We start from the raw sequence: 12686 nt of genomic DNA, 5'->3' as shown, positions 1-12686 counted from the left end.
TAGAGTGCCATGGCGTCAGCCTACCTCACAGCAACCTCAAACTCCTGGGCTCAAGCAATCCTGCTGCCTCAGCCTCCCTGGTAGCTGGGACTACAGGCATGCACCACCATGTCCGGCTGATTTTTTTTTTTTTTTTTTAATTTTATTTTATTTTTTTTTCTCTTCGGCTCTGGGCAGTTAGGTCTGATTTTTTTCTAGATATTTTTAGTTGGCCAGATAATTTCTTTCTATTTTTAGTGGAGATGGGGTCTCACTCTTGCTCAGGCTGGTTTCAAACTCGTGACCTTGAGCCATCCTCCTGCCTCGGCCTCCCAGAGTGCTAGGATTATAGGTGTGAGCCCCTGTGCCAGGCCTCGAAAATGTTTTTTAAAATGAAAAAAGAATGAATGAGCGTATCCATAAGTCAAATACAAGGCATTACTTTGTAAGGAATTCTCCTTCCCCTTCCAGCAAGTAGTGGACGGTCTAGTTTGAAGCCTTCTGAAATGCTTCAGTGAGAGGGCAGCATGCCAAGGACCGTGAGGCTGGGGCCAGAGGGAGACAGAACGTTAGATGGCCGCATCTGGTTTGTGCATAGAGGATTCTGAATCCCACAGTCAGGTGGACCCAGAGAGCTGGCACCCAGAACTGAGACACAAAGACCCTGGAGTGCAAGAAGCATGCTTTGTCAGAGAAGCTCCTCCGGCATGAAGTGGCAGCTCCACAAAGGCTGCTCTGTGGTCAAGTGGCCACTGACTGTCCACACAACTGCCCCGAATGCAGAGGAACATAAAGCCTTTACCCAGCTCTTCTTCCTGCTCAGCCTCATCTTTCCTCATCCACTCCCCACCTTCTCCTCTGCCCCCACCTTCCCCATTCTTTGGCTTCTGCTCACATTTCCCCTCTACCTTTTCTTCTGACCAAGTTCTATATGTTCTTAAGGCAGTCTAGGTGAGGGTTGGGACCTGCATTCAATCAATCGGGTAGAAGTGGGTTTGAATCTTGGCTCACATTGGCTATCACTGTGGGCAAGCTTTTCCCCTTACCTCTGTAAATGGAGATAGTATTAGTGTATCAGTCTGGTTTGTGTTTAACTGTGCATGATAGAAAATGCAAAATTTCCTTTCTGACTTACATAAGATAGAAGTATATTTTTCTGTCAGATAAGGAGTGAAGGTAGGCAGACCAGATCGGGCAGGGAGGCTTCACAACAGGATCAAGTCACCCAGCTTTTTTTTTTTTTTTTTTAGAAATGGGATCTTGCTATGTTGTCCAGGCTGGATTCAAACTCTTGGGCTCAAGCAATTCTCCCACCTCAGCCCCTCAAGTAGCTGGAACTATAGACGATACACCATTGAATAGGCCTGGGCTATTTTTATTTTACTCTCTGTCATCCTCAGTATGGGGCTTCTACCTTCCAGGATAGCTGCTTTGCCATGATCTTTGCATTCTGGAGAGCAGAAAGGAGGAAAGTAGAAGGAAAAGTCTGCACCTAACTTAATAAAGCTTCTTGGAAGTCTCATGCAATTCTGCTTAATCCTTGGCCGGAATTTAGTCTTGTGGCCATACCTAGCTTTAAGAGAAGCTGGAAAATGAAATCTTCGTTGTAGGTGGCCATGTGTTTAGTGGAGAACTGGGGTGTTTTACTCTGGAAGAAAGAACAAATGGTAGTCTCATTTCATAAAAAGTTACCATTTTGTAGGATTGTCTTGAGGTTTAAATAAGCCAAAGCATGAAAATACTAGTCTGGTGCCTGGGATATAATAAGACAACAATAATTTGTTTCTGTTACTATTATGATTAAAACTCAACTCATGTCAGCTCCATAGAGCATTTATTAAACCCCTCATTTCAAGTATTCATTTTTTCTCTAAATTCTATAATATTTTACTCTGATTTTCTTTTGTGGCAGTCCTTCCTTCCTTCCTTCCTTCCTTCCTTCCTTCCTTCCTTCCTTCCTTCCTTCCTTCCTTCCTTCCTTCCTTCCTTCCTCCCTCCCTCCCTCCCTCCCTCCCTCCCTCCCTCCCTTCCTTCTCCCTTCCTCCCTTCCTTCCTCCCTCCCTCCCTTCCTTCTCCCTCCCTCCCTCCCTCCCTTCCTTCTCCCTTCCTCCCTTCCTTCTTTTTCTCTCTCTCTCTTTCTTTCCTTCCTTTCTTTCTTTGTCTTTCTTTTTTTCTTATTTTTTTTGACAGAGTCTTGCTCTGTCCCTCAGGCTGAGTACATTGGTGTCATCATAGTTCACTGCAACCTCAAACTTCTGGGCTCAAGCAATTCTCCTGCTCTAGTGTGTACCACGATGCGGGTTAATTTTTTTATTTTTAGTAGAGACAGGGTCTTTCTCTTGCTCGGGCTGGTCTCGAACTCCTGAGCTCAAGCAATCCTCACACCTCAGCCTCCCAGAGTGCTGGGATTACAGGCATGAGCCACTGCACCTGACATTTGTCACTTTCTATCTTCTACTTTTGTATATGTCTTAAGTAGATGCTTTCTGTTGTAAGAAATTTCATCTCAAATAGGCACAAAGGAATTATTAGCTTATTTAACTGAAAAAATCCAGTGATAGGACAGGCTTCAGGTATATTTGATCAGGGCTCTCTATTTGTCTCGGCTCTGCCATCTCCATGTCAGCTTTCTCCTAAGGATGCCCTTTCTCATTGCTATAAAGTGATGCAAGCAGCCCTGAGATTACATATTTCCTTGCTTATATGAAAGGAAGTAAACTTTAGATGTCATCTTTAACTTTCACTGAACCATCCCTGAGCTAATCAGAGTGGGCAAGGAAAATGTATTGAGTGGCGTGGGCTCACCCATCTGATGTAACAAGAGACATAAGATCACCTATTCTGGAGCTGAAGGCAGGGTCAGTCCCTTTGGGACCACATGGCTACTCTGTGTGGGGTGCTTTTCCAAAGCAAATTCGGAGGGGCAATGGATGCTGCATGGGCAACCAATGCAAGCCCCTATACAAGCCTACTAAAGTATAAACACCTGGGTATGAGGTGGTTTTCTTGTTGTGCACAGCATCTGGCACAGTTTATTGTCACCTGTATGCTGAATTCAGGGATGAGTAAGTTTGACAACACAGATGGCTGATGGAGGAAGCATTCTCAAACGTTTGTAATCTGCCAATCAGTAAATAAAATAACCAGTATCCCTGTCTTGATGGCATAAAGGGGTAGGAGGCAAATAGTAGGAGGCCAGCACAAAAGGGACCAAGAATGGGCTGGCGGGCTCTGTGGGCGGAGGGCCTGCTCTGGATGAGCACAGAAGCCGAGCCCCCAGGAACACTGCACCAGGAAGATCGCTGCTCTGGGCCCTCCCACCCTCTCAGTCCTGTGGTCTGCCTAGTACTGGTGGGTTTTGGTAATTTTGAACATTTTGACTGTAGATATAATGGAGCCTTGTTCCCAAGCATGTCATCATGTCGAGCTCCCCTTTTAGCTTCTATTCACATGAAAGGTCACTAGGCACTCTAGGGGAGGGAGTTTCCTAGGCTTTCTGATCTTTCTTTCCACCACTCTCAAGTTGTTTCTACCAGGGCCCTGGACCAGGCTTTGGAAAGAAACCTGCTCCATTGCTGTGTCTATCTTATTACCCCCTGCTGTGATTTCCTTGGTATTAGGAAATCTAGGTCTGTGGGTTCTCATTATTAAGGAGGTGTGCATTTCACTCTGGCAGGAAACGCTAAATTAATTTTATTATCTAAACTGTTTCCTTCTTGGAAACACCCACCTCCATCCCAACAGTTTGGCAGGAAGTTTGATCCATCATCACTGCAGCCCCAGCAACCTCCAAGACTGGGAGGCAAGGGTTTTGCTGACGTTAGCCAATGGGAAAACCTCTACCCTTCCTCACACCATCTAAGACTTGAGCCTTATAAGGGAGCGGCCATCCCCACCCACATAATAGGACTGTTCTCACTTAGGCCACCACACACCCGCCTACCCAGCAAGTTTTATAATCTGCTTAATCCTGTCCTAACTGGCTTTGCAACTTTAGGTACTACAAAGGCGCTCTCCTCTAGCTCTGCCCCCATATCTCCAACTGAATCTTCTCACCTGTCAGTGGCAGCAGACACCTCTTAAGTGCCACTGTCCCCAGGGTTCTGCCCTCTTTCCCTGAACACTTACTTCAGAGTTCCTGAGGTGACCCCTCCACAAGCCCCTCACATGACTTGTGGATCCAACCCGACACTCTGTCTCGCTTGGGCCCTGAATCTCCACTCCGATGTCCTAAACAGAGCTCCACATTTTCCCCCTATGCCTCAGCCCCCCTGTGTCCACTCAGTCTCCCAGTCTGACAGCACCAAGTCACTCTGAGCCAGCCCTCCATGGTCCCCATTTGCCCCTGAATTCCATCACCTCTGCACCATCCAAGCCTGGCATCTGACAGCAGTGCTGCCTGTAGGCCCCCCACACCTGCCCCCCTTAGTGCTGCCTGTGTCTAAGATGCACCTCTGAGCCAGGCACTCTCCTGAGGCCCTAATGGACCGAGGTCAGGTTCCTCTGCACCCCACAGTCTGCCCCCCTGCTTCTGGAGTTTTCTGAGCCTTTTTGCACCTCCAGGCCTTTGCACATGGAATGCTGCCCTCCCTCCCCCACCTCCTCCTCCAGGACCCTCCCTGCAGCCCCACAGGGGGCGGCTGTTTCCCTCACAGCCTTGACCTTTGTGTGCTCTGTAGTGTGGAGGGTGACTTGACTGTGAACCTGTCTCCTTCCAGCACTCTGCAGCATTCCTTCCTGTTGTCTTCACAACGCCTCCCATGATCCCAGCAGGGAGCAGCTGCCTGATGAACAATGAAAGGATGCCCCTGCCAAAGCAACAGTGATTTTCAAGTGAATCATTTTTGGCGATTCAAGCCTGCAGCACAGGACCTAGGAGCTCACCAACTGAGCAACGCAGGTAATCAAGACATTACTTGATCGGGCTGGAGGTTCTGTTTAAGGCAGGGTGAGAGCAAGCAATCTGATTTCTGACACTCTATTTCTGGTAAGAGAGGCCCAGGGAATCTTGGTGCAATGCACCTAAAGATGCCAATTAGAAGCTGAGGCTCCCAGGGTCCCTCACACCCCCTATTCCCCTCCCTTCTTCACCAGCTCACTGGTATGGCCCTGTTCAAAGGCTTCCTCATTTGGGGTACTTTCCCTGGACACCCTGTTAGGAAATAGCCCCTTCCTCTGCTGCACTCCTATACCTGCACCCTGAACCAGCTGCTTGGTGCTCAGCCCACATCGCCTGTGGTTGGATGCACAACGGTTCACTTCCCTACATGGCTGTAGGCACAACATCTTCATACCCTTCCAAGCACATGGTGCCCGGGGTAAGCATAGCCAAGTGCTTAAAAATATTTCTTGATTAAATGATAGTTCGGTGATTTTTTTTAATAACCTTCAAGAGTTCTGCACTGACTTGGTCTATTCTAATCCATCACTAGCAACCCTAGTCTGAAGCAGCACCCCGGTGGATTGGTCATTTGTTATTTGGCCACAGAACTCTTTGAGGAGAGGCACTCCTTACATTTCCAGGAAAGTGACCTAGGCCTTCACTCCTCAGAGTGCAGACCAAGAACGGAGGAGGCATCAGCTTATTAGAAACAGAACTTCAGCCCCACCCCAAACTCAAAGAATCAGAATTTGCATTTCAAGGTTTCCCCAGTGATTCATGTAAGTTCATATCTGGAAAGCGCTGAGAGGAGAGTCTTGCTGGGAAGTGAGGCATTAAAAGGAGGGGTGAGGAGGGACACACTGTGCAGTGGCTGGGAGGATCAACCTCCACCCCCCTCCTAACTTAGATGAGGAAACTGAGGCCCTGAGAATCACAGTGGCTCACACCACAGAGGTAGCAGAACACACTTAACTACTTGGGCTCTGGAGACTTGACTTCCCACAGCTAGCTTGTCTTCTAGCTGTGTGCCCTTCAGCAAGTTACTCTACCTCACTCTGCCTCAGCGTCCCCATCTGTAAGAGCCACCTCATAGATCTTATTTAATTATTGCATAATCAGTACAGGTCAGAGTGTACACAGTGCAGTGCCCAGCACAGAGCAAGGCCTCCATAAGCTAGCTCTTGTCATTACTGCTGCCCAAAGTCACACTGACAAAAGAGGGTCCAGTGTCCAAGGTGCCTGCTTGAAGTAGGCCAGAAGGGGGGCAGATGTTGGGTGCTGTGATGCCAATGGACAATGCAGCATGCATTCATCAACACATTCATTCCTTCATAAGTGCTTGTCCAGTAAGCTCCTGGTGTTCTGCACTGAGGGAGACAGGCTGGGTGGTGGGCGGGCAGAGGCCATCCAGGCATGTGGGAGCCCAGGGACCGGCTTTAGTGCTACAGTCCCCGGACCCGTCCCTCTGGCAAGAGGGCAACGAGCCCCTCGTGGAGGGACTTTCTCTGATCTGGTATTGGGTGTCCTGCTGGGAAAGGGAGGGCTGTGTGCTGCCCTCCCATGGCTCTCACTCTGGGCCACTGAGAGGCATCACACATCTTCACACATCCTGTGGCGTCTGTGGCCCACACCTCGCGTGACCGCGGACCTGGCCGCAGCTCAGGCTGAGCACTTGCGGCATAAGCGCCTTTCCCACCTCGTCCCGCGGCGTTATGCGCGGAGAGCCAGTGGCCTGCTCCTGGGCCCCCACCTTGGGTCCTCCACTGGGCCTGCATCTGAGTCCGCTCACCTAGGCCCCCAGCACGTGCTGCCCATCTGCAATCAGTTCCTCATCAGCCGCCCCCCCCACCCTGCCCCTGAGCGTTTGGTTCCACATCTGGCGCCTCTCCTGGGCGTGCAGTACCTGGTCTCCTTCCACCCATCCCTCATAGCGGGCTCTGCACCTGAGATCCTATGTGAACCACCCTCCCCACCCACTCTGTGTGCCTGGGCCCCATTTTGTGCACCTGCCTGTTCACCCCGGCATCCTGCCCCGCACTTCCCGCACGTGCGTTTGGCCAGGCCCTCCACGCTTGAGCCAATGGTGCCCCCGGACAGAGCCACTTGTGCCCCCAGCACTCCTCCCCTCTTGTCTTGGTTGCACCCGCGCTTCCCGGACGGTGCGCCGCGGAGAGCTTATTAGTCTCAAGGATCCCCAATCTTTTCCCTTTTCTACCCCTTACTCGGCCACATTCTCACACACACCAAGCACCCGCCCCGCTGGGGAGCAGCATCCAGAGAAGCCGAGGTTTCCCTGCAAACGCCCTGCCCCACGGACGCCGGTCCCCGCCAAGGAGGGTGGGGGTCCCGGGCACTGCGCCAGAGGATCGCAGGGTTGCAGGATGCAGAGCAGGAGAAAGCACTTCGTTGCTTCTTCCCCCTGCCTCTCCGTGGGACATAGATGAACTTGAACTTCGCCTTCCAAGTACCTGGGGGCATCTCCGTGTACCCCTTTGGCTGGGGTTTAAACAGACAACAAAACCGGGGGCGCTCAGGTGGGAAAAGGCCCACTAGAGGTGACACCGCGTGAGTCAGCGCGCCTGGGACGAGCCAGCCGCCCCGCGAGGCGCCACCCCTGGGCCGCGGACCGGGTGTCACTGGCTGCCCGCGGGGCGCGGCCGGGGCGGAGTCGCTGCAGGCCAGCCTCGCGCATTTCCCGGGGCCGGGCTGGCGTGGACCGGGCGGCGGGCGAGCCTGGGCCATGGCCGGCGGGGCGGCAGATCCGGAGGCCGAGCTGCCGGCCTTCGGGCAGTTCCGGGACTCGAACGCGCAGCGGCCCTACGGCGATGGCCGGGGCAGCCTGGGAGAGCTGCGGGCGCGCGAGTTCGGCCGCCTGGCAGGTGAGGCGGGCGGGCAGACGGCTGCGGGGGCGCGCGGTTCCTGGATCCGCTGGGGAAGGAGATTTTGCTCCGGGTGGGAGCCGCGCTACCTTATTTGGGGCATATCTTGAATCGAAAGACCAGAGGGACATGTCCATGCATCCGCTTTGTGCACGCGGCTCCCTGAGGTCCTACCCAAGACTTCTTGCTTCTCTTGCTCCTTAACAGTGGAGTGGGACCCATCCAACCCTTTTCATCTTTCCCGGCTCTCTGCAAACAGGGCTTAGGATTCTCCTTGCTCTCGCTGGCTGTGAGATCCCTCACTCTAAACGCCCACCTGGAGCCGGGGTTGCAAAATGCAGGATGTGCAGCGGCCGGGGACTGTTTGATGTCCGCCCGGGGACAGGAGTGGTGCGTGGGCGGCCAGCTCGCCGGGCTGGACGGCGGCTCTGGGGCGCGGGGCGTTGGGAGGAGCCTTCCGAGGATGCGCTCCAGACCCCGCTGGGATAGATGGCATGCAGCTTTTATTTTCGGAGTCTCATTCTTCTCACTCCTGCAGAGTCAGAGCAATGCCTTTGAAGATTTGGCAAACCCTGCAATTTGACCTTTAAGAACTCGAGGACTGACGGAGATCACACCATGCCTTTGAGTTCCTCAGGGCTGATTTAAATTGGAAATTAAGCTCCGTTTAGCCTTGGCCCACCCGGCCCTCTGTTGCCTTGTGCCAGGGACCTTGAGTGGGGAGGTCCCTCAGAACCGCGTGCCCATTGGTCAGGGAGGGTCCGCAGGTGAAGTGGGCGGGTTATGGCTCAGGGTACTGGGCTCGATTGAATTTGTTCCGTCCTGATGAACAATGGTGACTGCTCCCCTGCTTGCGGCAGAACAGCAGGCGTGACTTAACGTTTCGTTAATCCGGTAGCTGGTTTCAGCTCTTTGGGACCCTGCCTCATGTTTCGGATAACAACTTTTCCCCTGTGTGTGTGGGTGGGGCGAGGGGGGTACGAGGGCTGTAGCCCCCTCTTCTTGTGAGAGTCGAGAGGGAGATAGGGGTCCTTCTGCCCCATTCTTCCTCCCCACTGGGTCACCTGCTGGAGACAGCCCTCACCCCTCTGCTTCCACGCTCTCATCCCCTCTCTCTCTGAACTTTTAATTATGGAAATTTCCTACCACGCGGAAATAGACTGATAACTATGAACACCCACAGGTGCAGAGGGAGGGAGGCTTTCTGTCCTTTGAAGCGAATCCAGGAGGCGGTATGGCTGCTGGGTCATAATTACTTCAGCACCACCCCTCCTAAATCCTCTAAATCACCCGCTCTGATCCCTCACTCCCACTAGGGGCCAGCCTCTCCCCTCTACCTTGGGAAAGTAGAGGTATGTTCTGGGCCCCTCCTGGTTCTACTCTTGTTCCTTAGAGAGTAGCAACTTTTCCCTCAAGTGCCAAGTTGAGATGCAAAACCAGGACCCCAGGCTAGCCCTCAGAGCCCTTTAACAGCTTCTGTATTTGTGACAGTATTGTGAGCATCTTTTATTTATTTAGTGCAAGTTACCAGTATTTTCTCTACATTAGGATTAAAGGAGACTTTTGTGCATTAAACTGACACTCCTCCCATTGCTGGGAGTCTTGGAACATATCCACTTTTTTTTTTCCCTCATAGAAACAAATGAACCAGAGAGAGGCAAGAAAAAACAAACAAACCAAACCAAAATAATATAACCTTCTTCTCTCCCTTCTCCTCCCCTCCTGGAATTTTTCCACTGGTTTGAGAATTTACCTGGTTAAGTGGTAGCTATGGATCATTAAATGCTTAACCTTTAAGTGCTGAAATGTTTCACCTAACCATTTGGGAGGGAATGTCCTTGCCTTAGTGAAGGGAACATATTGAACACACAAAAGTGGTTCAAGTGGCTCCTGAAGCTTTAGGGTGCTGACTGATGACCTCTTAAACCCTGCGTGGAACTGAGAACTGAAGGGTGTGACCCAGAGCAGACCCTGGAATTGTCTTTTTTGAAGTAATGCCAGTTGGCTTTGAGATCATTTGCCTGCCTCTTTTTTTTTTTTTTTTTTTGAGACAGAGTCTCCCTTTGTTGCCCAGGCTAGAGTGAGTGCTGTGGCATCAGCCTAGCTCACAGCAACCTCAAACTCCTGGTCTCAAGTGATCCTCCTGCCTCAGCCTCTGAGGTAGCTGGGACTACAGGCATGTACCACCATGCCCGGCTAATTGTTTTCTCTATATATTAGTTGGCCAATTAATTTCTTTCTATTTTTAGTAGAGACGGGGTTTTACTCTTGCCCAGGCTGGTTTCGAACTCCTGACCTCGAGCAATCCACCTGCCTCGGCCTCCCAGAGTGCTAGGATTACAGGCGTGAGCCACTGCGCCTGGCCTTGCCTGCCTCTTAATAATAGCTAAACCTGTATAATATTTACTGTGTGCCGGGCACTGGACTGAGTGCTGGCATATTTATTTAATCATCCAGTCCTCACCCCATTTGCAGATGAAGAAACAGGGGTCTGGAATGGCTGGTGGTGGAGCCAGGATTCAATCCAGGTTGGTTGGCTTGGGTTCCGCACTGTTAACTGCTATGCTGCCTGATTGTCTCCTAAGATCAGATCCCTGGTTGATGTAACACAGCTGCCTTTTTTTTTTTTTTTTTTTAGGACAGGGTCTTGCTGTGTCTCCTGGGCTGGAGTACAGTGGCATCATCTTAGCTCACTACAAACTCAAACTCCTGGGCTCAAATGATCCTCCTGCCTCAGCCTCCCAACTAGCTGGAACTATAGGTGTGCACCACCATGCCTGGCTAATTTTTCTGTTTTTTGTAGAAATAGGGTCTTTCTATGTTGCCCAGGCTGGTCTCAAACTCCTGGCCTCAAGCAATCTTTCCACCTAGGCCTCACAAAGTGCTAAGATTAAAGGTATGAGCCACTGTGCCCAATTCACCTCCCCCCTCCCTTAAATTAACTATTGGACCAAAGGCTGAGGCAGCTGTTTCTCAATGGCTTCCTGGCCCTGCAGGAGACTGGGGCATGGTGTGTGGTGGTCTCTAGCAGGTTCTCAGATCTCACCTGTGCACTGGGCTTCACATGAGCTGGCCTTGATGTCTGGGTGAACCAAAGCCTTTGGTATCTTTGTATTTCTAAATTTTCAGTAAAAGAGAACATTATTTTAAAACTATCTTTTTGGACTAGGTAATACATTTAAATGGTACCAGATTCAAAATTTCCCAAAGGAGGTTGAAGAATTGCCAGGGAGCCTCCCTCTCACTCTGGCTGCATCCACACCAGAGTCAGTTGTTGTCATGCATGTCTTGTGTACCTTCCCAGTAGTTGTCTATATTTATATGTGTTTGCACACTTTTTATTTTATGCAAGAAAGCCATAATATGTGTCACTACCTGACATCGTTTATGCTTATTTGTTCTTATTTGCTCTTTTTCTGCCACTATCATGTTAGCTTGTATTCTGTTCATTGTTGTGTCCCAACACCTAGAACAATGCCTGATACATAATAGGTCTTCAATATATATTTCTTGAATATGAAAACACTCAATAAACTAGAAATAAAAGGAATATGATCAAGCGATAAAGGCTATCTACAAAAACCCCACAGTTAATGTATTAATAATACTTAACAGTGAAAGACTGAAAACTTTCCTCCTGAGCTCTGGAACAAGACAAGGGTGTCTATTCTTACCACTTCTATTCAACATTGTATTGGAGGTTCTAGCCAGAGCAATTAGGCAAGGAAATGAAATAGAAGGCATCTAGATTCAAAAGGAAGAAGTAAAACTATCTCTACTTGCCAATAATATAATTTTGTATATTAAAAAATTCTAAGGAATCTACACACAAAACTATTAGAACCAAAAAACATATTCAGCCAGGCTGTAGAATACAAGGTTAATATACAAACATCAATTCAATTTATGTATACTATCAGTGGAAAGTGAAATTAGGAAAATAACTCCTAAAGCATCAAGAAGAATAAAATATATAAGAAAAAAATTTATAGAAAGAAGTATGACATACACTAAAAACTGAAAAGCAGCATTGAAAACAATGAAAGAAAACCTAAATAAATGGAAAGATATCCTGTATTCATGGATTGAAAGATTTAATATTGTCGAGATGGCAATACTCCCCAAATCGATCTACAGATTTAATGCCATTCTTATCAAAATACCAGCAGCCTTATTTTTCAGAAATTGACAAGTTGATCCTAAAATTTGGTGACCCAGAGCACCCAAAGTAATCTTGAAAAAGAAGCAACATTGGAGGACTTATACTTCTTGGCTTCAAAACTTACTACAAAATTACACTAATCAAGACAGTGTGGTGTTGGTGTAAAGACAGACATATAGACCAGTGGAATAGAGTTGTAAGTTTATGCCAGGCATGGTGGCTCACGCCTGTAACCTCAGCGCTTTTTGAGGCAGAGGTGGGAGGATCTCTTGAGCCCTGGAGTTGGAGACCAGCATGGGCCTCATGGGGAGACCCCCGTCTCTATGAAAGAAAAATTAGCTGGGCATGGTGGCATGCACCTGTACTCCCAGGTACTTGGGAGGCTGATCTGGGAGGATCACTTGAGCCCTAGAGTTAGAGGTTGCAGTGAGCTATGATCACGCCATTTGTAGCCTGAAAGACAGAGTGAGAACCTGTCTCAGAAAAAAAAAAGGATTATAAATTCATAGATAAACCCATACATTATGATGGTCAACTGATTTTCAACAAGACTGCCAAGACTGTTTAGTGACGGAAAGAATAGTCTCTTCAACAAATGATGTTGGGACAACTATATATGCACATGAAAAAAGAATGAAATTAAATTGGACCCCAATCTCACACTGTATTAAAAACTTAAAATAGATCAAAGACTTAAATATGAAATAGCTAAAAGCATAAAACTCTCAGAAGAAAACACAGCATAAATCACCAAGACCTTGAATTAAGCAATGGTTTCTTATAA

At 49.2% G+C, this 12686-nt stretch overlaps 1 protein-coding gene across 1 annotated transcript in view; it reads left to right on the top strand.

The window, feature by feature from the left end:
• The first annotated feature begins 7545 nt into the window (after positions 1-7545).
• The window catches only part of MOCOS (molybdenum cofactor sulfurase), a 44547-nt gene continuing 39406 nt past the window's right edge, over positions 7546-12686 (top strand). The window contains exon 1 of the mRNA XM_012742140.2: positions 7546-7740. Coding sequence (XP_012597594.1) covers positions 7602-7740 — 139 coding nt within the window. The 5' untranslated portion in view covers positions 7546-7601. The remainder of the gene's footprint in view (positions 7741-12686) is intronic.

This window comes from Microcebus murinus, chromosome 17, assembly GCF_040939455.1.
Source record: "Microcebus murinus isolate Inina chromosome 17, M.murinus_Inina_mat1.0, whole genome shotgun sequence".
Lineage (NCBI taxonomy): Eukaryota > Metazoa > Chordata > Mammalia > Primates > Cheirogaleidae > Microcebus > Microcebus murinus.
The sequence above is the reverse complement of the archived record's forward strand: the minus strand, read 5'-3'. Positions and strand labels throughout refer to the sequence as shown.